Source organism: Mesocricetus auratus, unplaced genomic scaffold (genome assembly GCF_017639785.1).
Source record: "Mesocricetus auratus isolate SY011 unplaced genomic scaffold, BCM_Maur_2.0 Super-Scaffold_100028, whole genome shotgun sequence".
Lineage (NCBI taxonomy): Eukaryota > Metazoa > Chordata > Mammalia > Rodentia > Cricetidae > Mesocricetus > Mesocricetus auratus.
In genome coordinates, this window is record NW_024429209.1 from 20,664,188 (window position 1) to 20,689,912 (window position 25,725).

General features: G+C 50.4%; 2 protein-coding genes and 1 long non-coding RNA gene across 8 annotated transcripts in view; 2 read left to right on the forward strand and 1 right to left on the reverse strand.

Moving 5' to 3' along the window:
• The window catches only part of LOC106021507, a 58,951-nt gene extending 53,958 nt beyond the window's left edge, over positions 1 to 4,993 (reverse strand). For all 6 annotated transcript variants that reach the window (XR_005871558.1, XR_005871557.1, XR_005871556.1 and 3 more), the window contains exon 1: positions 3,418 to 4,993. This is a non-coding gene — a long non-coding RNA (uncharacterized LOC106021507). The remainder of the gene's footprint in view (positions 1 to 3,417) is intronic.
• Positions 4,994 to 5,150: 157 nt separating this feature from the next.
• On the forward strand, positions 5,151 to 7,458 carry LOC110341726. The gene is made up of 3 exons (XM_021229763.2): positions 5,151 to 5,459; positions 5,640 to 5,663; positions 5,865 to 7,458. Exon 3 carries the CDS (start codon positions 6,056 to 6,058, stop codon positions 6,905 to 6,907), a length of 852 nt encoding a protein of 283 aa, XP_021085422.1. The 5' UTR covers positions 5,151 to 5,459; positions 5,640 to 5,663; positions 5,865 to 6,055; the 3' UTR covers positions 6,908 to 7,458.
• Positions 7,459 to 7,617: 159 nt separating this feature from the next.
• Positions 7,618 to 24,438, forward strand: Gnas (GNAS complex locus; the record flags this gene model as incomplete). The annotated part of the gene is given in 12 exon segments (NM_001281941.1): positions 7,618 to 7,937; positions 11,599 to 11,671; positions 14,373 to 14,417; positions 19,649 to 19,703; positions 19,793 to 19,912; positions 20,972 to 21,069; positions 22,932 to 22,986; positions 23,085 to 23,158; positions 23,247 to 23,426; positions 23,519 to 23,649; positions 23,765 to 23,832; positions 23,999 to 24,438. Coding segments are annotated over 12 exon segments (1,185 nt in total). The 5' UTR covers positions 7,618 to 7,798.
• Positions 24,439 to 25,725: the final 1,287 nt, after the last annotated feature.

Here is a 25,725-nt window from a genome sequence, read left to right on the forward strand (position 1 = left end):
CTATTGATTCCTCACCCTAAGGTACTGGCCTCCTTTAGAGGCGAAGGGATCCTTTCCCAGCCTTTATTTCTTAGTGTTAGGTCTCTGCAGCCTAGTGGTGGGATAGGTCTAATTCGTCTGTCGCAGTTTGCCACCGGATGTCTAGCTTTGTATCAGTTTTGGTGACACGTTTCCCAGAACCCTGGGCTTGCTTCAGTTGCTGAGCATCAGGGAAGCCCTGCTCTATTCTCCCGCAAGGCTGACACTATTGTTGAAATGTTGAAGACTGGGAACACATGGTCTGCTGTGCCTTTTGCTAGAGGCTCTTTCTTGGCTGGCTGTCATGTTGGCATCAGTTAATTGAGGGGAAAATCTGAGTTAGGTCCTGCGATTTCAGGCAAGCGGGGCATGTGTTGGGTACACCTGTCACTTAAGCAGTGTCCACATTCAGCCCCAAAGGTCACAGATGTAGCATTCTTTCAGCATTAGCTAGCAACTTACTGTTCCCTAGGAAAAATAAACCATTCCATATTAGTGTTGTTCACTTATTAACCCTCAGGGGATTCCTTGTGATGTGTTTGGCTAGTAGGGACAATATTTCCTTTTTGATTCCATCTCCTGTAAGCCTTTTTGTTTTGTTTTGTTAAGAGTCTAACCCTGTAGCTTAGGCTGGCCTTCCACTCATAGCCATTCTGATGTCTCCTGTGCCAGCTTCCAGAGTGCTGGGATTGCAGGTGCGAGCTACTTCGCCTCTGGAAAGGCCATTTCTTACGCAGGGGAGAGTAGGGGCTACAGTGTAGCAGCCCCTCACCCCCTTGTAGCTGCAGCTGTGGGCTTCTAGGAGGAGCAGCTCACATTTCCCTTCTCTTTTCGCCTGTTCCTTCACCTGCACAGCAGACACTTCTTTCCACGGCTGGGGGCTTCCATTGCCCTCTCTCCATGGAACTTAAACCAGCCCGTCACCCTCAGAAAACGTTAATCTACTTTATCATTTTATGTAAGTGTTCTCCGAAAGCAAAACACATGCTCTGATGATGTCCCCCTAGTAGCTGGATATTTCAGCCTGGGTTTTAGTAAGTGCATTGGCCGTCTACAATTAATACAAGTAGCAGAAGTCTGTCTGAAGGCCCATTCTCTGCCTTTTGAAAGAAATGGGCTATATTTAGTTTTTTAAACCAGTCTGCTTTGCATTCTTTGTAAAGTCAGCAACATTCTTCCAATTTGGGGGTGTAATTAGCATAAAAGGAGTAATCTGAGAAGGTAGTAGGGACTAAAGCAAGGGACAGACAGGAATGTTGGAGACAGTGAGCCCAGGGAACTTCCCCAGTACTGAGTGGCACGCAGAGACCCCTGGATGTGTCTGTGGGTACTGAGGTCTATAGCTCATAAAACACCCTCTCATCCCCCATTACTTTAGTCCTCACTCAACTTCTTCCAAAGGAAGCGAGGGATGCGTTGTGTGTGGGAGGTTAACTTTCCAGCTCTTGGCTGGGAGAAGTTGGAGAAGTCTTTGGTATTCTTTCATGCAGTGTCCCGTTGATGCTGAGTAAATGGGGCTTGACCCGTTCTTCCTTCTGGACTTCACTGTTCTGTGATTCACAATTACCCTGCTAAGATCTTTCTTAGAAATTGTTTCCCCTTCTCTCTTGCTGTCTAAATTGTTTATGGAAAGACTCAATGATTTGTTGAGACTTAAGTTTCAAGGGGAAAAGAGCTCTCCCATAATCTCTTTCTGGTCCCTTTTACAAGCCATTGGGAAGTAGTGAGAAGACACTGATGGTCTTGGGAATTCATGGGAGACCATGAAGTTCCTCTTACAAGTGGCACTTGCCTTTTTGGGTCACGGATTGTCAATGACAGCTACAAAAAGTCTCATTTGCCCTCTTATGACTTAGACCTTCTGAGTTGACATGTCAATATGTGTTTACTACAGAGTGTGAGTTTGGAGTTACTTTGCAGTTGAAATACTAACCAGTGGATGTGACAAGAAAAAAATTGCCATGGGTGGTCCTGACACTTGATGTTTAAAAACCTCCTGGTCCTAAGTGTCAAAGCCTCCTAGTAGAGACTAGCCAGGACTAGAAAACACTTCTTACAGTACCTGCTTTCATCTCCAATATGGCCAAGGCTTCAAGTAACGTTTATCTACGACAACAGTTCCAGTCATCTGGCTAATAAAGTGCAGAATGTGCTTTGAAGACAGAATGCATCCCTAAGTACTATTATTAAAGCCTTACAGCTAAAGTATCTGTTTCAGTGGAAGCCTATTTATTGTTTCCTGGGCTATTAAAATAATATTATAATTGCATTTTCTCTAGACTCTCGGAAAATAGCTCACAATGACCCCAACTAATGAAAGGCCCAGGAGAACACTCTTGTCCAAAAACTCAGTTGCATCATTGAGTAATAATAACATCTAGAAGGTTCTAAGCTATGGCAGTGTGGTCACTTCTAAAAGCAGATGCGGCACTCTTGCCCGGAAAGAAGATCCGGCAGGGCCCAGGAACACACACACTCCCATCTAGAAAGACAGAGCTTGCAAGGCCACAGAATTAAACCCCAGGTTCATCCATTATGGAGGGGAGAAAAAAGGAGAGTTGTCAAACCATCTGTGAGGTATGTGGTCAAGCTGTTAGGGGACCCGGTGTTTCAGGTCAGGGTGTGTTTTTATCTCACCTTGCTGGCTTTGGCAAGAAGCAAATCACCCGAGCCAGGGAGGAGCCTATATCTTCTCTGCCAGTGTATTGTACAGTCTCACCTGGGAGCTTTAAGTTTCTATAATGTCCATGTGTCCCTGAATCTGATAACGTGTAAGAGTCTAAATTGCAGGGCGATCTATTAAAGTCAGTTGCTAACTCGCAAGTTCTGCATCATGAGGTCCCATCCACTCTGGAAGACTCAAAAAGCAAAACCCACACATAGCTGTGAGGGCTTGGGGAGGTCGGTGCTAGGCCAAAGCCGTAGATGGTGTCAGCTCACTACGCCAATTAAATAAAGTCTCTCCTTTCACTTTGTGTCAAGTGAAAACAGAAAACTGAACAGACCACAAACCGGCTTGTGTTTCAGAGCTCCCGGTGTCCATTGCTTACCCGTAAAGCCTTGATTCCACCTGCTGCCATTTATTTACACAGTAAATGCTTTATTTATGGATCCCTGGCTAGGCATAATAAAATATAGGCAAAACCGAACAGTTAAAAAATTTTTTTTCTTATTCAAGAATGGCTAAGTTAGGAGTTGAAGGGAGGAAGCCCTGACCTTGTATTACACGTTTCTAGACAATGGTCCCATTTGTGCCTTGCCTACAACATGTGTCTCTTTTTAAAGATTGGGTGTGGTATTTATCTAATAGGACAAGGCCCAGAAACTTCATTCTCCTGGCAGCATGGTGTAGTTACTGTGTAAGCATGGAGGTTGTGTTGGCTACTGTTTACCTCTTACCTTTTAAACACCCTGTGTCTGTGCCTCTGCACACTGGAAGCAGGGAGGAAGAGCCTTTTGCACAACTGGAGCGGAACAGAAATTTCCGGCCAGGTCTTCTCTCTTCTAAGTCTTTAGTTTCACAAACGACAGATGAATCAGATTCAATCAAGAAGTTTTTGTTGAAGAGGTAAAAGGTAGTCCCTGTCTTCCTGCCACCACTTACAGGACTGGCTGATGCCTGTGAACTCAGAGTTTCCCCGGAGCACAAGAGCGGCAGTTAAATCTTTTTCATCCACTCTGGTTAGGTTAAAAAAAAAAAAAAAGGCGTCAACCTGGCACAGAAGTTCCTTTGAGTTTCTTGTAATATTTTTTGAAGTGTACATTTGTGTGGATGAGGCTGTGCATAAGAAATAACTTTTGAGGAGATGAAGTCGGAGACTCGGCAGCAAGTGAGGGCTTCCTCTTCGTAGTTCCAAGAGATCCTTGGTTGCTTTGAGTCGCTTTCTGTTGTTCTTTCAAATCCGTTAAAAAAAAAAACAAAACGGAGCGTAGAATGGAGGTAGAGGTGTACCGGCAGGGACCAAGAAAAACAGCGTGTTGCACCTTTCTGTCACATCCTTTCTGAGTTTGAGTTGGGCAAACCTTCAGGAAGGAGGACCCGAAAATTCTGTTGAGGTGTTCCCCTATTTTCAAAGGTAGAGCTGTCCACAAATAATTTATTCGAGGCCACTGAAGTATCAAACACTGGGCCCTTACCCTTTGAGGACCCTGGGGTGTGTTGCATTCTTGGTAGAGTTTCTGTTTTCTTCTCCCCAGCGTCCCAAGTTTTGCGAGCTATGTTCAAAAGTGAAAGGAAAGCAACGTTGGAAGAGAGTTTGTGATCACCCGAGAGTTCTGGGTTTATTGGCACGTTGTCCCATCAGGGAAGGTGCCATGTCTTAGCCTGACCGTTGGCTCTGTCCGCTCACCTGGGCACAAGGTGGTTGTGGGCCAGTTATTGAATGAATGAATTAATTACATCCAAGTAGATGCCAGTGGCAGACCCCCAGCACCCGAGGAAGGTGACTCAAAACTTAATGTCCCTGCCCATTCACTAGCCGGTGCTGCCTACCATGTTCATAGCGTGGGGTCAGGGAGTGGGGACGGGACACTTGTGAGTTTTGAAACAATTCTCCGAAAAGTTCGTGTTCAGTAAAGCATCTTTTTGTTCCCTTTATTCTAGAGCCCCGCGATGGCTACCGCCTCTCCCACCTAGGAGGACTCCGCGTGCTCCATCTGCATCCAACACCGCCATGGCTCTCCTCCTCGGCTGTGGCCTCGTCTGATTAGCGCCGACTGCTTCTTCTATTCGCGCTAGCTGTGTAAAATGCATGTGAGGAGATCCGAACCCCCGTGCGGGGGCAATCGCGACTAATTAGCTCGCCGCCATCTACCTCCGCGGGCACGCGCCACACAGGGTGGGAGGGGTGGGCCGCCGTCGCCGCGTGCGTGCGCTATCTGGGAAGCTGAGGTAAGCAGGCGCATAGCATGGGTAAGCGTCTTCGTCTTCGTCGCATAGTTTTCACGCTGCCCAGGGCTACACCACTGTACTGAAAATTGGGAGGCATATCTGGGGGGCGGGGTCGGGTGCCCACCGTCTTGGGGGCGCCCGTGCCCCCCACCAGACTGCTCTCCACGCCCCCTACCCACACTAGTGGTACCGCCGCATTGCCCCTTGACCCCCCGCCTGCGGCGCAGTCCATTTGGGCACGTCCCCGGTGGGCCGATTTTTCGCACTTCCCCTTCGCTTTATAGGGGCGATTGCTTATGGGTTCGTCCTCTGAAGAGGCTGGGGCGTCATCAGGCTGGTTAGAAAAACCCGCTCCACGGCGGGGACACTCAGTCGCGTCGGCACCGCGGAGCGGGCTGCGTCAGGTGGCTTGCCCCGGCGGCGCTCGCTGGCTCCCTGCTCTCGGGCTTGGAGCTGCGGCACCGGCTGGAGCGAACCCTTGTCCCAGCACCGGGCAGCGGCGGGCAGACAGGCAGGCACTGCCTTGCGTGTGAGTGCATCTCACTCACATGTAAGTCTGGGAGCGCGGGGGCTTCCCGCCCAAGTGCGAGGTGCCTGGCACGGGCAAGAGCCGCGGGCAAGAGCCGGGACAGGGCAGGGGCGTCTGGCGCCGCTGCCCTGCCTCGCGCCTCCCGGGCATCTTCCAATTCTCTCTCTTCTCTCTCTTCTCTTCTCCATTGGCGTCCCCAAGACCTAACCCAAGGAGCGCCTACGGGTAACAGCAAACTCTTGTCATTTGCACCTTTCCACTTTGCTTTTTCTCGTGTTGTTGTTTTTATTTTCTTTATTTATTTCCCTTTTTGTGTTGTTGGGCATTTCTTGGTGCTTTTTGTTTTCTCACTGTTGTTGGGTGCTTTTTTGGTTTGTGCTTGCCCCCTTTTTCCGTCTGCTCATCCTATTTGACGCTAACTCTTAGGCAGCCAGCTCAGCAGCCCCCAACGCACGAAGCCAGGGGAAGCCGGACTCCGGTGGCCCCACCACAGCACAGCGGAGACATCAGCCGAGCCCCCGACACGGGGCGCACAGGAGCCGGGAAGCCCGAGGCCGGGGCCAAACAGACCACCCGAGCTAGGCGCGAGCCAAGCTCCCCAAGGTGGTCCGGTCACCATGCTGAAGATGGCCATGAAGCTCAGAGCCCGAGCGGCCCAGAGCGAGAGGAAGACAGCCGCGGCTGCCGCCGAAGTGGCTGCCGAAGCTGCCGTGGCGGCTGCGGCGCTGGCCGAGCCGCTCGCTTCCCAGAAGAACGGGAAGCCCGAGAAGCCCCCCAAGCCCCCCAAGTCCGTCAAGATCCGCGCGAACGCCGTGCGAGATGTGCCGCCCGAAAAGTTGCTAACCGACAAAGAGCGCAAGAAGCTCGAGAAGAAGTTGCTGGAGCAGAGGAAAAAAGAGGAGAAGAAGAGAGAGAAGGAGAGGAAGAAGTTAGAGAAGATGCTGAAGAAGAAGAAGAAGAATGTGCCAGAACCCCAGGCGGAGGTCCGAAGCCCCGAGGGCGCCGCCGCCGCCGCCACCACCGCAGGCGAAGACGCGGGCGCCGCGCAGGGCGCCGCAAGGCTCGGCGAGGGCGCCGCCGTCGGGGGCGCGAGTAGGGCCTGGGCCCAGTGGGACACTGACTCGGGCGACGAAGATGATGCCTACTACGCGCCTCCTCGTGTTGGAGGCGTCGTGTGGCGGCCGGGGCCTGCCAAGGCCGGCGTACTCAGCGAGCACATGCCCCTCGTGGTGTTCCTGGTGTTCTCCGTGCGAAGCCCCTCGTGGGTGCTCAGCTACCTGCTGCAGAGGCGCACAGAGCAGGGCCGTGGCTGTGGCTTCGTGTTCGGGGCGACCTGCTGCTTCCGAGTGTTCCTGGGCTGCGCCTTCTTCTCCTTCCTGAGTGGCCGCACCAAGCGCAGAGGCCGAGGCCGTGGGCGCTCCCGGGCCAGGGGCACCGGGCGCCGGGGGCGCGACGAGCGGCTCATCTAGTCAGACCCCCCCACCCCCATCATCATCATCATCTACATCGACCACCACCACCACCACCACCACCACCACCACCACCACCACCACCTCCACCTCCACCACCACCACCATCGCTGTGTAGTGTGGATCTTTATTAGTGCTTGTGTGTGGACACGTTTTGCTTTTCGGTTGCTCTGTCCTATGCTTCGTGCTTTTCTCCACAGTCCCTGCTCTCTGGCTCTCTCAGTGTCTCTCTCTCTCCTTTTCGAAATTTTCCTAAGTCCAGGCCCGCGCTCCCTCCCTTTCCGCCCACCCCGGCCCCTTGGCGGCGCCCGCCCGCCCTGCAGCAGGAGGAGGGGGATCCGGGCCGCCCGGCCCGGGGGTGGAGCGCTGGCATCGTGTGAGGGGTCGTCACCACCGCGGGGCCGCCCCCTCTCCCCCCGCCGTGCGGCCAGGCCCCGGCCCCAAGCCGCGGGTGGGGCGAGGAGGCGACCCCACCGTGCATCCCGGCCCGGGCTGAACGTGGGTGCAGGGACCCCAGCCCGGCCTCCGGGCACCGCCTCCCTGCGCCCGCGCCCGCCCTCCTAGCCGCGGCCCTCCTCCTCCTCCTCCTCTTTCCACCCCCCTCGCAGCCGTCGCCTCCGCCTCCCCCCGCTCCCCCCCGCCCGCCGTGGCGCTTTTGGGTCGGGGCGTCGGGCCCGGGCCGAGGCAATAAGAGCGGCGGCGGCGGCGGCGGCGGCAGCAGCTCCCGCGGCTCCTGCTCTGCTCCGCCTCGGCCCCGGAGCGAGGGGCGGAGAGCCGCGCGCTTGCCTTAGTCCGAGCCGCCACCCTCCCCGTTCCCCGCTTTCCCGGCCCGCCCGAGGCCGCCCGCCCCGTCCCCGCCGCCCCGCAGCCCGGCCGCGCCCCGTCGCCGCCATGGGCTGCCTCGGCAACAGTAAGACCGAGGACCAGCGCAACGAGGAGAAGGCGCAGCGCGAGGCCAACAAAAAGATCGAGAAGCAGCTGCAGAAGGACAAGCAGGTCTACCGGGCCACGCACCGCCTGCTGCTGCTGGGTAAGGGCGCGGCGGGGGGCACCGGCCCGGCCTGGGAGCCCCGCAGGGCACCCGCAAGGCCGCGCGCGCCGAGCCCGCCCCTCGCCCTAGCGCTCTGGCGCTCTTTCCCGGGCCCTTTGGCCCGCTGGGCGGTGTGTGTGCGGGGGGCGAGGCCGTCAGGGGGACCCCTGGGCGAAATTCGGCCGGGTGGGGGCTGCAAACAGGGCGTGGGTCCCCCTCGCTCAGTCTCGTCCCCTTAGCTGTCCTCACCCCCCTCTGGCTCCTTGGAGGCGCGAGGCCTACACGGTGCCAGGGGCCGGGGTGCGTGTTGGGAGGGGGAGGGGAGGCTCACGGGGCCCCTCTGACTGCGACAGAGTAGGGCCAGGGACAGGAAACGGGCCGGCGGGCCCAAGGAGGGGGACCCGCCTCGCTGGGGAGTGCTATTTGTTGGGAGGGGGCCCAAAGAGAGGCCAGGGCAACAGGGGGGACTCGGGGGCCTCGGCTGGGGAGGCTCTGGCGAGGGAAGTGGCCGCCTGGAGTGGGGGGGCGAGTGACATCAGCCCCTAGGAAAGGACAGGGCGGTAAAGGTGGTGCAGAGGGGGGGGGAGGGGGCGCGGGCGAGTCGTGGCGCCGAAGTGGGGGGGGCGAGGGCGGAGGGAGCGTGGCGGACTCTGGGCGCGACTCGGGGCGATTCGGGCAGGACCGACTGTGCGCGGAGCAGACGTGTCCTGGGCCAGGCCAGGCCGTGGAAGGAAGAAAAGGAGAATCAAACAAAACAAGACCAAAAAATAAAAATACAAACACAAAACAAAACAAAAAACCCAAAAAACAGTACGCAAAAGTGCCCCATGAAGCCAAATGACACGTCATTTTACAGTGTGACCTTTTCCCCCCTTCCAGACTTGCAGGCTTTTTGAAAAGCAAAGAAGATCCATTAAATGGTAGCAGCTGCCCCCCCCAGCTGTGCCCCCACCCATGTAACAAGCAATTGACACACACATTTTCCTGTTACTCGGGCCTCCTTGAGAGTGAAAACACAAAAGTGAAAAATAAAATAAACACGTATTTTTTTAAGGACTCACAAATATGATAAACTGGAAAAATGACATTTGTCTGTAAATGGCTTCTTGGTTTCGAAATGGCGTTTTTAAAATTTTTGTCCTTTTCAAGGTAGGAGGGGGGATAAGCACTCAGGGAAGACTTTCCTGGGTGGAAGCTGATGACAAGACACTAACTAGTTGTTTGTCAGGTGACACTTGGTTGTTTGGTTTTTCTTCTCCTTTTTTCACTGCGGCTTTTCTTCCTTGACAAGAGAGAAAGAGAGAGAGAGAGGAAAAAGGAGGGAGGGGGATCCCCAAACTCTCCCTTTTTTCTTTAAGGTGCTGGGTGGGGGGCAGCAGAAGCAGACAGGCACACACGCACACACAGAATTGTTGAGAAGACCAGGAAAACATTACACAACATTAATTAGAATGGAAGCTTTCCATTTTTTTTTTTTTTGGTGTTTTGGCTATTTGAATAAATTTGTGAATTTGCTGGGAGCGCGATCACATTTCAACAAAATAGTTTAATTATGAAAAATAAAATGTAGGAGGCTGTGTTCATTTGTGGTGCCGTTCGGTTTGATCTTTCTGGATGGGGTCAAGTCTTTGTTCTACCTGGGCCAGATTTAGTTAAGCAGAAAATTATTAATAAGTGAAAATAACTCTCCTTGGTGTTGATCATTTGCAGTTTTAGCAATTAGAGGATATAAATGTGGAGCCTAAAACTTCTAAAGGCATAATTAGGCTGTAAATATTAATATGCCACACTTTGACTTCAAAGTACACACCTGGAAAAGTCTAGAGTCTTCTGTATGGTGTATTCTTACTAAAGTGACTACTGATGTAACTCCAGGATGATGTTAATGACACATTAAATTCCTAACTCCTTCTTCTTGTGTCTTTACAGTGATTTCAAGTGACCCCACTTATTTGAGGCTATTGTTCCGACCCACCCCGTCTCTTCTCAGTCTCCTAGTCTACATGGCTGCATTGTGCCACAATTAACTGATGACCTTTGGCACAGAAATCTGTTGCCCTGGTCACTGGCAATATTTTGCATTTCTTAAAATGAAATAATTCCCCACAAAGGAAACTGAATTCCCCAGCCCTCTTTTCTTGAGCCCATTTTAACTTTTGCCACGTAAATTAAGCTAATTACAGAACCATGAAAACCCTTTACAGTTATTTCCAGCCCAATTTTCTATTCTCACAAACGTGGAAACTGAGGCACGGATCTAATGCTGTCTATAAAAACAGCTGTCACAACTTTTGACATTTCTAAGATTAGAATACTGAGGGTCCCGACCAGTGCCCTGTGATCCCTTCATGGAAACCCCCCAATAGTGCCTTTTATACTTAATTTATGTGAGTTTTGCTCATTAGGATGGTGTTTGCTTTGAAATCAATGCGCCTGTGGAAACCAATTTTAACTTTTATGGATATTGATTATAGCCTTGAGGTGAGGAAAGGTAAAAAGGGGAGGAATGCTTTGCTATCTGGGTACCAAAAGTATATTTAAAAAGAAAAAGATTTTTAAAACCTTCAGATTTATGTGGAAAGGGGGGGGAGTACATTTGCAAAAAACAAATGCAGACTAGCTAGCCCTGTCTTGGTGGAAATGGGGTGGCGGAGGCAGTGGGGTGTGGCCCAGGGGGTTGGTGAACTGTTACTTTTTAAAAACAAATGAAAGGTGATTTAAAGTGAAGGCTTGTGCTGCCATTTAGTCTTTTTAGTTGGGAAAAGTCTAGAATATTCCAATTTAGGGGTTTCCAGGAATATTTGTGCATATAATTAAACACATACTGTTTTTGTTTTTTAAATTCTTTACTGTTGTTGCATGTTGCCTGATGCTAATAAGGTCTCAAGTGCCATGTTTGATATGAAACTGTTTTTTGCTTTTTTGTTTTTTTTTTCCTTTTTTGCTTTTCCCCCTTGCTGCTGGCAGATAATTGATGGCCTTCCATTTCCCTCTGCAACATGGTAGTTGTATCCAGAAAAAAAAAAGTATCTTTACAAAGATTCTTTTTGTAAGGAAGAGGAGTACAAAAGTTAGCACAATGTAACACCCGTTGGGGGGGGAATCGAAGCACGCTATTCAGCAGCTGCTTTGGTGTTGGGAGGGAGGGTGCTGGTGCTGCAGCGGGTCGTGATGGGGGGGACTGCAGTGTCTTAAGCATCTGCCAGTCCTGGGTATTTTAACCATAAAACATCCAGCAAACAGGAAATTGGGTGGCTGCTGCATTTCTGGGTACCTCTGACCACATTTTTCAATATTAAGTTCAAAATTTTTTGACTTAAATTTTTTTCGCCCCTCCAATGACAATTACGTCATTCCTTCACCACCTCATGATTTTTAAAATCCAAAGAGAAAACAAAACAACAAAACTTAAAACTAAAAAAAAAAGCTATTTAATAAAGCAGGGCCCTTAATTCTTGCTTGTTAGTCTATGGTGAAATACTTCAGGTTAGACACTCGGCTGGATGTGTCTTTGGTCTTTCACGGCGTCGTCATGTCAGGGGAGATTGTAGCTGTGTCACTGTGTGTGTGTTGTGTGCTGCTTCTGCTGCTTCTCAAGGCCATCATTCAAGTTAAGTGTGGCAAGCCTGTCTCTTAACCCAGCCCTCACTTTCCTCCTCAGGTGCTGGAGAGTCTGGCAAAAGCACCATTGTGAAGCAGATGCGGATTCTGCATGTTAATGGGTTTAACGGAGAGTAAGTGTCAAATCCTTGCAGGGCGCTGAGCAGGAGTGGCAGGTACCAGTCCTGTAGGAGAAGCTACAGGGCCTTTTGAAAAGAGTGTGTATACTAACCTCTAGGAAGCACAGCTGCTAATTGCCACTAATTATTTTTTTTTTCTAATTTGCGTAGTAGACAGCCCAGGAAAGAGCTGATGGGTGCACACCCACCCTCTTCTCCACCTTTGGTGCAACAAATAGGAATAACAGTAAAAGCACCCGGTGTCCACCCACAGCAGCCCCTCGCGCTGGAAAGTGGTCCTGTTTGCAGAGGACAGTTGAGCAGCACTTGGCCGCGTGACAGCGTCTCTGAGGCCAGGTCCTCTGCTGCAGCCTCGTCTGCTGCAGTGCGGTTCCAACATGGCCGACAGGGCCTTGGCCACCCCTTGTCCAGCCAGAGCTGGCCAACACAGGAGGTTCCCCCACCCACCACCCTGCGGGTTTCACTGGAGTAAACTGGTGTAGGCTTTTGCACTGTCAGGAAAACACCATTTCGGTTACATTTTTTTCACTTAAAAGTTGGAATCTGTGGCCCCTTTGCTGGCAGGCTTCAAGCTTCTGAGACCCTCGCCCCTGTAGAATTAATGATAGGCAAAACGAGTGTTTCTCTAATTTAAGAGAAGCAATGCTCTTACCTAAAACACGAAAAGGATGGAAAGGCGGGCAGGTTAGCTCCTTCTGGCCAGTCCAGGACGCATTTTGCCTTTGGAATGACCTTCCTGATTTAAGACAATATGGCGACACAATACTTCAGTGAGAATAAAGATTTTTTTTTTCCTTAAAAAGAGAGAGGAGGAAGATACCAGGCAAATGTGGGGTCCTCCCCCCCATGAGCAGTGCAAACCAAGGGAGCAAGCACTCGGTAAATTAGGGAGTTTTGCCTTTTGTGCGTGGCCACCGTTGCTCTCAGTGATAATGTGAGGCTTGCTTGTTCTCACCGATTAACCTCTAGGTGAGGAGCCCTCAAAAGCAGGCACCAGTTTGCAGGTAATAAGTAGCTGGTTAACCACTGCCACCCCTCTTCAGGTGGAAATCTGTCCCTTGGTTGTATTTTAACCACCCCGGGGGAGGGGGGGATCGGTACCTGCTGCCCCCCCCCCAAGGATACGGGAAATGCTGGGAAAACCAAACTGAGCATCACCTTTCAGGATGCCACAGGCCGCTCCTCATGGAAACTTCTAGAATTTGTTAGATTGACTGACTGGGTTAGAAAAAGATGACATCACCCTTGCAAAGGGGGTTGAGTTCATGTGCTCCTTGAATTCTAGCTCCAAATTAAAAAAGATTAGTTAATCTGCAAAAGGGACAGGAGCTAGCTCACTAATTTTAGGATTGACTCTGTTAATAGCACACACCTATAATCTATTAAGGCACTGTCATCTACCAGAAATCAATTCTGGAATTCTTAATTCCCTTCTCAAAAAGCCTAAGGTAGGAGATTGGGCACCTGTCAGTCAATAAAAAGAATACAAAACACCCCACCCCAGATCAGATGTTGAGGGATTCTACAATATGAGGCCAGTTAAGCAAAAAATAACTACGAACCTCAGTATTTCAGCAAAAAAAAAAGTCTTCATGAAAGCTGGACGTGGCTAGCATTTTAAAAGTTGCAGCAGCCACCATTTAAGTCGAGTCAGATGGAAGCGATGTCATCCATAAAGTTTTATTGCTTTACAAATTTCCCTAAAATCTTTTTTTTAAGAGCCAATTAATGTAGCTGAGGGTTCTAAACCAGTACTTCTCCTTTCTATTTTCTCTCTGGAAAGAGGAAGTGGCATTCCCAGTTTGCCTTCTTTGTGGATCTCCAAGATGTTAAATTTAGCTTCTGAAAGTGATATAGGGGTCTCCATGGGGGGCTGGATTCCCCATTTGACCTGGTCCAGCTAAGCCTCAAGGGTTCTCACTGTGGTATTGCAGTCAATGCTGTTCCAACTTGATTAGAAATTTCTGTATGGTGGTCTCAACCCCACACTCTGTCTTTGGACTGAGCTACTAAATATGCTTTTAACCGTCTGTAGCCTGCCTGCCATTACATTTTTTAAAGAGTATAACAATAATATCAATTTGACCTTCAGTAGCACAGAGGTCAAACATAGATTTTCCTAACTCAGAGCTAACTTCCTGAAGTTTAATGCCAGAAAAAAAAATTAACATTGGTTGAGCTAATCTATTACAAAGCTGAGTGTTAATGCCCCATGCGTAGCTCCCACCACTACAGAAAAGGGATTCATTTTGCACCGGGAAATCAGGAACAGGAGTGTCCCGTTTGTACCTTTGTGAGCGTGGAAAGGACGAGAAGATCCGACTGCGAGGGTCAGGAGCTTTCTGAAATGCCATATTCTCAAGAATGCTTTGACAAAGTCCCTGCCTCAGCTCCCCGGGGCACGTGCTTTTTAGTAAAAGCAAAGTGGAGGAAAATAATTACCTGTCCCTCCTGTCCCCAGCCAGGTCTCCCCAGGGCCCTTCCTTCTAAAGCAGCCAGGAAGGTGTGGAGCCCTTTCCCCTAAGGCCCACAGTCTCAGTAGGCATCTATTCCCATTTTAGTCAGGGAAGGGAGGATGCTGCCCAGGACTGTCGGGTCGCTCCTCCTCGGTTACTAGGGTTCCAGAGGCTATGTGGGGTTTGTGTGAAACTGCCGTGCCTTGCAGATAGGTGAGCTTTCAATCTCTCTTTAAAAGGGGCGGCGAAGAGGACCCGCAGGCCGCAAGGAGCAACAGCGATGGGTAGGCACATTCAAAACCAGAAAACTCTTCTAACAAACAAAGCAGACACTGAAGACCCTAGTGGGGGAAACCGAGGACCAGGCTCGGGAACAGAACAGAAAGAGTCTCAGGGCCATCAACCATTTCGGTGTGCATTTGCAAATGACATGGGGACAAGTAAAGTGCAAACGGCTTTTTTTTTTTCTCCCCGGCTCAAAGGATAACTAGACACAGCTGGGGGAGAGTTGGCCATCTCAGCCTGTGAGGAGGATGCTTTCCTTATGGCCTTTATTTCTCCATTTTGAATCATTAAATTCTGTCCACGTAGTGGTCAGTCTGACACTAAAGATTCCTCTTTGGGGAGGGGGAAAATTTATTTCCTCAATTAAAAATATACATTGCTGCCTAGTTTTTTTTTTATCGTGGGGAAAAATAAACATATGCTAATGCCGTGGCACTTCGAGACAGGCCATTGACCACTGTCTTGGCACTTCTGGCCTTATAAATTATTATTATTATTTTTTTAAATTTTAATGCAAGGCACTTTACGTCAACCGATGAACGAGAGCATTTGTGACGGCACCCCACTCATTACCATGGTTTATTATTTTGCTTTCTCATCTCCACAACCATCCCATGCCTGCACACACACGCGCACACGCATGCCAGGCACTCATCCAGCTCTGCTCCACTCACTCAGCATGCGGGATGGAGCGGCCCTCTCTCATGTCCATTCACAGAGCAGCTTCTAGTCCAGGACATGGAAAAGAAACGGCTTCTGAGGCCGGGCATGGGAGGGTCAAACAAAGGATATAGGGGTCGGGAACAAAGTGACTGACACATGTTTGTTCATCTGTTTCTTTTAGAATATATTACCCCTTCTAGATGATGGCTACAGTCCTCCATCTTCTTCGCTATGCCCTCTCCCAACTACCCCACTTTGCATGCTGGAATTGCCCGGTCTTAGGAAACTAATAAGAATACTATTCTGTTGTCTGGGGGGAGGGGGAGGGGTCCCTACCTATTACCCAACCTACTACCCAACCTTTAGATATAAGTGAAAAAAAGAAAGATGAAATGAAATCCTTAATTTGGCAACAGTGTAGTAGAAGAGCAATCAGAAAAGGCATCGATACGTTGATTATCTGCTGTACCAAAAGTTGGCATCTGAGAAATGAGGCAAGCCCCTACTGAGAGAGCCTACCTACCTACTACGTACTGTGTTGTGCTAAACCTTTCAACCCCACTAACACCTCTTCACCTGCACGATTTTTCCTCCTATGACTCTACTCTACAAGTAAAAAATCAGTATTAACAGTCCTGATAAATAAAATTCTCTGCATGTCTCAGCAATCCCTGTATCTTGCGTCTGTCTTCTGTCTACTCTTTTGTCTGTCTTTCCCCACAAGCACAAAGAGATAGGGTACAGAAATGGAAGGTGGGAACCACATAGCCCCCCCTACCACTTACAGAAGGGAGAGGGGAGCAGGACCTACTAAAAATGCTAACCCCCACTAATCTGCTTTACACTTCTCTGGGGGTTTGGGGATGCCATGTCCTGGGGAGGGGAAGGTGTGGGGGGGGGACAGCAGCAACCTACATATAGAGACCTCCACCCCCAACTTTCTAGCCAATCAGAACCCTGGAACTGGCACGTCTAGTTTAGAGACACCTAAGGGGTTTTTCCCTAAATTTCACAATCAAAGTTAAATTCATTAAGTGGCATTACAAAAGAGGGTAAGCGTGCCAGCCCCCGTTATGACGGTTCCATCTACATAGTAATCTCTTCAATGGAAAGGTTTTGTCTTAGTACTACACACCCGAATTAGACTGTAGATTTTCTATTTTAGCTGTTTCATGCTGGATACACTCCCACACCTATTCACATACGTAGATGAACACTGAACACGTTGTCAGGATATCTGTATTTTAAGACTGGAAGCTTTCCAATTATCATGCTACTGCTTAGAACACAGTATCAAACTGAATGAGGGATCTTCCCTGGGGAAATGCTTCCTTCCACCTGTAGGTTGATTGGAGTAGTTAATACCCAGATAACCTCATTATTTTCTGTGGTGGGGCCTTAAAACCAGAGATTTGGGGTTCTTGGTACTAATGGCTAGAAGCCCCCTTTTATTTAAAAGAAAAACAAAAACAACAAAAAACTCTCCCAGGGCAGAGTGGGGTGGCTCACTGAACCCTGAAGTGTGGTGTCGGAGACATCAAACACATGCTTTTAGTCTGGCGTCTACATAGCTGACACCTCACAGTCTCCACACCTGACTAGGAACTGCGTCGCCCTTCTCCCACCTAAGAAACCAGTCCCTCTAAGAGGCAGGAACCCCCAACGCCTTTAAGTACTGGGTGGTAAAGCTTGAAGAGTCTGAGGGCCCCAGGCAGCATTCAGGGTGTGTACAACCCCTGCCTTATCCTGAGTGTTCACCCCTCCCCCAAGCCTACATGCTCCCCTCCGCGCACACACACACAGACACCCTGGCCCTAGGACAGCCCCTCCAGCCTACAATGGCCATGGAGCCTTAGAGCTTCCTCTTGTGGCCCCCTCCTGTCCTCCTGGATGGCGGGTTTGCTTTAATTACAGATGTGGAGAGAGGCAGCTTGCCCTCCCCCTGTAAGGGTGGGGTTCTGATTCTCCCACCGTCATGGCCCTGTCAGAATCCTGGCCCCTTAGCCCTCAGCCCCTCCCTCCTGCTGATGAGAATACCCCTGACCTCTAAACCTTGCTGGCCCGTACCTACTGTCCAAGAACAGTATCTAGAAGCCACCTAAGAGATGGACCTCAATAAAAGTGTGTCGTGAGATCAGAACACAAAGCCCACTCCCCACATACACAAACCTCAGTGGAAAGAAGAAAACCTATTCAAATATCAGCTGTTATAAATCTTTGTGAAAGAATGGGTTCTTTGGCTGTGGGCATATCGGTGGGCCTACACATAACCCCTATATCTCTACCCTGTTGACAGGTATGCACACACGTTCCCTCCCTGTTGGTGGATTCAGTGACCCCCAGATCCCCACCCCTTTTATCAGGCATGCACATAATCCCCAAATCCTACCCTGTTGGTGGACATACACATAATCCCCAGGTCCCCACCCTTTAGGGGGCATGCGTGTGACCCCCAGATCCCTGCCCCTTTAGCTGGCAAGCACACGGCCCCCAGATCCCCACCCCTTTAGGGGGCACGCACATGGCCCCCAGATCCCCGCCCCTTTAGCGGGCACGCACACGGCCCCCAGATCCCCGCCCCTTTAGCGGGCAAGCACACGACTCCCAGATCCCCGCCCCTTTAGCGGGCAAGCACACGACTCCTGGATCCCCGCCCCTTTAGCGGGCAAGCACACGGCCCCAGATCCCCGCCTCTTTAGCGGGTACGCACACGGCCCCCAGATCCCCGCCTCTTTAGTGGGCATGCACACGGCCCCCAGATCCCCGCCTCTTTAGTGGGCATGCACACGGCCCCCAGATCCCCGCCTCTTTAGGGGGCACGCACACAATCCCCAGATCCCCGCCTCTTTAGGGGGCATGCACACGGCCCCCAGATCCCCGCCTCTTTAGGGGGCACGCACACAATCCCCAGATCCCCGCCTCTTTGGTGGGCATGCATGCAGCTCCAAGTTCCCACCCCTTTAGCGGGCAAGCATAGGGCCCCCAGATCCCACCCCATTGATGGACATGCAGTGACTCACAGATCCCCGCCCCTTTAGTGGGCATGCACGCAACCCCAAGTTCCCACCCCATGGATGGACATGCAGTGACTCCCAGATCCCCGCCCCTTTAGCTGGCATGTACATGGCCCCAAGTTCCCACCCCATTGATGGACACGCACACGACCCCCAGATCCCCGCCCCTTTAGCCGGCATGTACATGGCCCCAAGTTCCTATCCCATTGATGGACACGCACACGACCCCCAGATCCCCGCCCCTTTAGCGGGCAAGCACACGGCCCCAGATCCCCGCCCCTTTAGCCGGCATGTACATGGCCCCAAGTTCCTATCCCATTGATGGACATGCACATGGCCCCGAGATCTCCACCTGAGGCCCACCAGGAGGCCACCCCTCCTGGCTATAGTTGCCTCTGGTGTCCCCATCTTGTATCTCTGCTAAAGGGAAAGGGGATGGTTGGGCTATCTCCATCTTATGCCTTAGTCATCAATGCCGGCCAAAGAAGCTCTATCCTAACTTTGTCCCTACCACCTCCAGCCCTCTGCCTCGGTTTCCCCATCAGAAAGATAGAGCATGTTCCTCTCCGAGTCCTGCTCTGTGCCGTCAGGCCTCACACCCTGCAAATGCTGTGTGTGCTGGTCTCTAACCCCTACACATGGAGAGGACAAGATGAGATCTGCTTCACGTAAGGGGGACTTTGCTGGCCCCCCAAAGACAAGGTCATGATTCCCTCTGGCTGTGCCTGGCATAAAGGCTGTCTCCTAAAAGACACACAGCATTTTGAATCACTGTAACCTCCTTATTAGCGTTCCATCTGGGAGACACCGTCCACCCCCATAACCAGAGGTTGAGGCCTTCACCTGTAGGGTCAGTGACTGTGACTGCATGCAGATCATCTCAGACAGACCACATAGGTTATGCTGTGAGCTGGTTAAAATAAGCCACAGACCATTTAGCCAACTCCTCACCCAGTATACATGAGCCCCATGCCTACCAATAAGGAGGGGTCCAGTAAGGACTCCTAGTCACAACTGGGGGGCTGGTGTATATTAACACGGTTAACACGTAGTGCCGTGAGCCACAGTACCCCAAACACCATCACCCTGTCACAGGTGCACAGCTATTAAAATAACAGACCTACAAATAAGTATATGGGAACGGGAAGCCCTACCATCTACTAACACTTGTCACCCCTGGACCTCACAACATACTGAACCCTAAGTCCAACGTGCCCTAACCCAGCTCCACACCACGCCCAGTATGTTAACTAGCCAAGGAGGAGCCACTCAGGAAGCTTTTGGGTGTGGTTAGAGCAGAAGAACCAGGTGCAATTTCTGGTACAGTTGATCAAGACCTCGATGCCGCATAACTGATCTGCCTTTATTGGGCATGTCCTCAGGACTCGTTTGGGAAATTACAATTTACTGTTATTCAGATGCCCACAGATCTGAGCCCACAACCCTTGGAGAACAGAATATTATGCTTTTTAGTTGACATGTCTTGATAAAGGTGACGCCTCAATGGGCAGGATGCAATATGATTTTCTTTTTTCTTTTCAATTCCACTGTAGTGAGAAGGCCACCAAAGTGCAGGACATCAAAAACAACCTGAAGGAGGCCATTGAAGTACGTGCCTAGCCCCTCGCTCTTGTCCTTTAGCAAACCCCCTGCTCCCGTGGTGCTGCCCCCTGACCATTTTGCTAACCCATTTGCAGACCATCGTGGCCGCCATGAGCAACCTGGTGCCCCCTGTGGAGCTGGCCAACCCTGAGAATCAGTTCCGTGTGGACTACATTCTGAGCGTGATGAACGTGCCCAACTTCGACTTCCCACCTGTAAGCCCCGCTCCAACCCTGGTCTCCCCTCCCCACTGCGCCCCTGAGCCCTCCTTTTACCAGTCTTGACTATGGTGGGCTTAATCCCCCTCGGGTGTATCATCCCGAAGACACACAAACCACATGTTAACAGCACATGGCACCGAGTCCTAATTGTCCAGTCAATCCAGACAAGTGTCCTAAAACACCAAGGCCCTGAGTACAGATACGCACTTTCCAGTGTTCAGATCCAAACATAAATTACAAACGGAACGTTACCGGAAATAAGATTTTCCTTTCGGCCCTCTGCCTGGGAGCCTGACCCTCTTGACAAGGGTCTCTTAGCTTCCTCAAAGCTATTTTTAGAGGGTAGAGCTGCCCCACGTCAAGCATGTACATTTCAACCCTTGTGGGAAAAAAGAATTTTCAGGCCGGAAGGAGAGACTTGTCTACAGATTAGGTATTACCACTGCTTCTTGAACCTCTGCTGATATCTGTGCATTTTAAATGGCTTTTGGCTGCAAACTTATGACGGAAATTAGTATAGGCATATAACTTTAAAAAAAAGCTGTTGATTTAAAAAGAAATCAAGTGGGAAACACAGCATGGATAATATAAGCCTCTGGCTCCTGTGATGTGTGTCTCTCACGGAAGACAAAATGGCAGCCTACCCAGAATACAGCTGATGCCATTGACACCTGGTACTATGGTGTCTGGAGAGATCTCCTAGTGTTGACCTATGCTGTTCACACACGACTACATACTCTTCCTATACAAATAATTCTGGGGGGGGACAATGTTTACTCAATTGTTTATTTACCCTCCCACCCCCCCCCACAAAAGTAACAGAAGCAACCACCCAAGACTGAATGTTCCCCAAAGATGCAAACATGCTAATTAGTGGCACTGGTTTCTAGTGTGTCACATGACTGCAGGCCCTTCCCACACATTGATTCACGCAGGGCTCACGCTTGAACTCAATGGAGTGGACTATGGCCGCAGAGCTCCAGGGGCAGGGTTCCCGGGTGGTGCGCGTGCGCGCATCTTCCAAGCAACGGTCTTTCCTGGGTTCTCTTTCAGGAATTCTACGAGCACGCCAAGGCTCTGTGGGAGGACGAAGGGGTGCGCGCCTGCTACGAACGCTCCAATGAGTACCAGCTGATTGACTGTGCCCAGTAGTAAGTAGTCCCTGGCGCATGCACGCACGCACACGCACGCACATGCGCGTCAGACAGACCAGACACTAGCCTAGACGCAGGCAAGCCACAGACCCACCAGCACACGGAAAGTCCTTGGCCTTATAAAGATCTCAATGATACTTTGTAGCGCATTTGGTATTGTTTTACATAAACTCCTAATACCTGTTAGAGCAAGGCGATAATTACTCGTAATGAAGCGGTGTTGGTGGTGAGCTCCATGGTAACCCATGGAAATGGCCTCTACGCATTTAGGGGCATGCACAACACAGCAAGTGCATAGCGGTCCCATCGTAGAAGCACACAGAGGACGTTTTTATTTGCCAGGGCCTTGTAAGACACAAAGCACCTCTCCTTGGGGGCGGGGTGCCACAACCCTTTCCTGGGCCAACTCTTCCAAGGTATTTCCTTTGCTACCTCCAGGGTTGCTGCATACATAGGCATGCCATGGTTCCACACAAAGTTATATGTTCTTTCAAGGAACTGAAAAGCAGCCCCCTCGGGCCCCAGCGGCGGCCCCCACCCCCTCCTCCTTCAACAAAGTTCCTGATTTTTCTTAAAAGTTTGTACTAAAAAGCTGGAAGCACTAATTATAGAAACACAAAACAAATGGAAATCCTGGAATTGTTTGTGATTTGTATTCTGGACCCAATTCAGGAGTTAAGTACAGACACAAGCTGAGGAGTCTCTGCCACCCCATGGTGAATTGTGGGTGGGGGGGTCAGTTTCTTTAACAATGATTTAGCCAGGTGCTTTGGGGTGACACCCCTTTGAAGTTTGTCGTCGTCATTGCCGGAAGCAGTACAGTATTCTCCTGAAAACTGTACCGCATGCACCAACTGCACAAACTTTTAAAGAAAACTTGAAGAAAAAAAGTTGTGTGAGATGCCTCCCAGCCCCGTAGCGCACAGCGGCCTGCCCGTTCCTTGTCTAACTGCCTTTATGTTGGAAGGGGCAGGCACTGGGCCCAGGCCGTTTCTTAAGCTTGCCAGGGTTGTGTTTGTTGAGCTGCAGTTTGGTTGGCCCCACTCCAGATGTCTTCTCACAAGATTTGGTGCTAAGGATCTATTTATAGAATTGTGGTTCTGTTGCCATGGCAACATGCTGGAGGCCAGGGTGGCTGGGGAGCTATTTCTGGGCCTGTGCTGTAATGTAAGATTGATTGGGCCAGTTAGTGTACCCTTTAAGCCAGACTAACTCGGAACTGGTAAAAAGGAAGGGGAAGAAAAAAACAAAACAAAACAAAAAACTTGGGGATTTCTTTAAATAGACCCTGCTCCTTCAAAACTTTTCTCTTGATTACTTTAAAACAGTTCCCAACCCCCCCCAAAAAAACCCTCCAAAGTTAACATTGACATTACTTTCCCACATTACTTTATCCCAACATTTCAAAAGACAAAAGTTAGTTTCCCTGTGTCAAGCAGCACCCTCCAGATTGTGGGATTTTTGTTTGTTTGTTTGTTTTATTTAAACTTAAAGTTTGATATCTGGAATGTTCTGCCTCACAGACCCAGTTTGCCTCCTTTTCCAGGGTATCGAGGGCAAGAAAGGCCTCTTTGTGCCCGCAGCTTTCCCTGGCTGGGTGCTCACTAATCAGTGAGATTCTTCCAAAGTAGGCAGGGAGGGGTGGTTCTGAGTGACCAAAGCAATCCCAGCCGAGGCCGGGACGCCCTCAAGCCTTGCTTTTAGGAAAGGGCTGAGATTTAAAAATTCCCTTTCACATACATTAAAGTCAAGGGCCTCCGGCCACTGCTTGCTGTGTGTTGTTTCTGTGTTTGCCTGGGGTGGGGAGGGGGTCCATACTTGGCACATCTGCTGACCACCATGTCCCCTTCTCTTCCAAGCTTCCTGGACAAGATTGACGTGATCAAGCAGGCTGACTATGTGCCAAGCGACCAGGTATATGTGTGCCCCTGCCCTCGGGGCTGGGTCTCTGTGTTGCGCTGACCTTTCTCGGGCAGTTAGGGCAAGACTCACCGGCCCCCTCTTTGTTCTAGGACCTGCTTCGCTGCCGCGTCCTGACCTCTGGGATCTTCGAGACCAAGTTCCAGGTGGACAAAGTCAACTTCCAGTAAGTGTGAATGGCGGTCGAGTCCTAACTCTGGCGCCTGCAGGAGAGCCGTGGCCCCAGGGTAACCCCCAGTGTCCTCCCTCTCCAGCATGTTCGATGTGGGCGGCCAGCGCGATGAACGCCGCAAGTGGATCCAGTGCTTCAATGACGTGACTGCCATCATCTTCGTGGTGGCCAGCAGCAGCTACAACATGGTCATTCGGGAGGACAACCAGACCAACCGCCTGCAGGAGGCTCTGAACCTCTTCAAGAGCATCTGGAACAACAGGTGTGTGGGGTCTCCCACCCGGGCCCTGCAGGCCTGCTGCTGCGAGCTCAGCTGACCCGGCTCTGACCCCTGCGCTCTCTCTCTCTCCTTAGATGGCTGCGCACCATCTCTGTGATCCTGTTCCTCAACAAGCAGGACCTGCTTGCTGAGAAAGTCCTCGCTGGGAAATCGAAGATTGAGGACTACTTTCCAGAGTTCGCTCGCTACACCACTCCTGAGGATGGTATGTCCCCCCCGCACGACACGCGTGTTGGGTCGGGTGGCTGGTCAGGGTGGTTCTTGGGCAAAAAAGGGTGTGGCGATTAATAATTTTATTTTATTGTATTTTTTTTTTGCAGCGACTCCCGAGCCCGGAGAGGACCCACGCGTGACCCGGGCCAAGTACTTCATTCGAGATGAGTTTCTGGTAAGTAGGGCCCCTGTCTGTAGTTCCTCACCTCTCGGGGCTATTCTGCAGCCAGGGCTGCGTTTGGAGCCATGTCAGGGACTGGTCCTCGGAGGCAGTGGGTGGGGCACGGGGCTTCGGGTGGGCGAGGCAGCTGACTGACTGAGCCTGTCCCTCCCACCCGCAGAGAATCAGCACTGCTAGCGGAGACGGGCGCCACTACTGCTACCCTCACTTCACCTGTGCCGTGGACACTGAGAACATCCGCCGCGTCTTCAACGACTGCCGTGACATCATCCAGCGCATGCACCTCCGCCAATACGAGCTGCTCTAAGAAGGGAACACCCAAATTTAATTCAGCCTTAAGCACAATCAATTAAGAGTGAAACGTGATTGAAAAGCGGTTGATCACCCACCATAGGGCATGATCAACAATGCAACCTTTCCTTCTTCTCCCCAGTGATTCTGAAAACCCCCTCTTCCCCTTCAGCTTGCTTTGATGTTTCCAAATTTAGTAAGCTTAAGGCGGCCTACAAAAGAAAAAAAAAGAATAAGAAATAGGCCACAAAAGTTCCCTCTCACTTTCAGTAAGTAAAATAAAAGCAGCAACAAACAGAAATAAATGAAATTCAAAATGAATATTGTGTTGTGCAGCATTAAAAAATCAAAATAAAAATTAAAATGTGAGCAAAAGCGTGAGTTCGCTGACTGATTTGCGTCGAGTGGGTCCCGGTGTCCATGGGTGGGACTTGGTCTATGCACCAACTGGGTCTCCATGGTGAAGGACAGGTTCCCAGGGCTGTAAGTGGAGCGACGTTGCCACTGTATATTGGGAGGTGGGGGACCTAATCTCTGGCACACCAAAGCCTTTCCCGCTTACCTTTCCCCAGGGATGCTAGCGTTGACCATTGCTTCCCCATCTGAGGCTAACAGCCTACTCTTTTGGGAATGGGGTAGGGTGGGGGGTTGGGTCTACGGGTGGGGTTTCCTGTGGGTGGGGGAGATGGGAGTTATTTGGGAAACATTTGAAAGCATTCTCACTTCGCTTCACGCCAAGATGGATTAAGTGCAGATTAATTACACACATCTAGGTTAAAAATTTAGTTCTTGCCACAAAGGAGGTGGGAGGGGATATATATATATACATATAAGAAAGTGAAAGAAATCACATAAAAATATCCTGGGTGTGGGACTGGGTAAAATCAACAGGATTGACTAATAAGTAAAGAGTTCTGAAGAATCAATAAGCAAAACTATGGGAAAAGTACATGAATATGCAATTGCTAAAGAAGATAAAAGCAACGTATACTATAAGGTGTCATCACTCAAGAAGCTTTCATGATGGGGGGGAGGTGGAGGAGGTCTGGGGGGGCAATATCAAGCCTAGTTGGGTGATGACTTGGGACTAAGATCCCCTCGTCTTTCTCTTCAGGCTCATTCCCCAAGACTGTACCTCCTGTACAGGAAAGAGCCCGGTGTTGACCCCAGCATCAGCATGGTCACATCTCTGAAATGGACCAAATGACACATGAGTCAAGTTAGTTTTGTAAGCAAGACCCCCCCCAAATGCACCAACTGTTCTGTTATCGAAATTAATCACCTCAAGTATGGTTGCCAAGCATGCCCATAAAAGCAGCTCTTACCATTTTTATCTCTGTAGATCTTCCCAAAGCCAGATCCCATTGCCTAGAGCTTGTGATCAGATTATGCAGATTTGGGTGCAAAATAAACCCAGAATTCTCCAAATAACCCTATAATCCAAGTGACGGTAGAGGCTTGCTATGTAAATATCCAGGCAAGCCCATAAATTCCCATGATCCCTCAAAATGACCCAATAAATGTATAATCCAAGATGGAGGCTTGCTGTATACCTCAAGAACTCCTATAATCTTCCAACCCCTCCAATAGACAAAT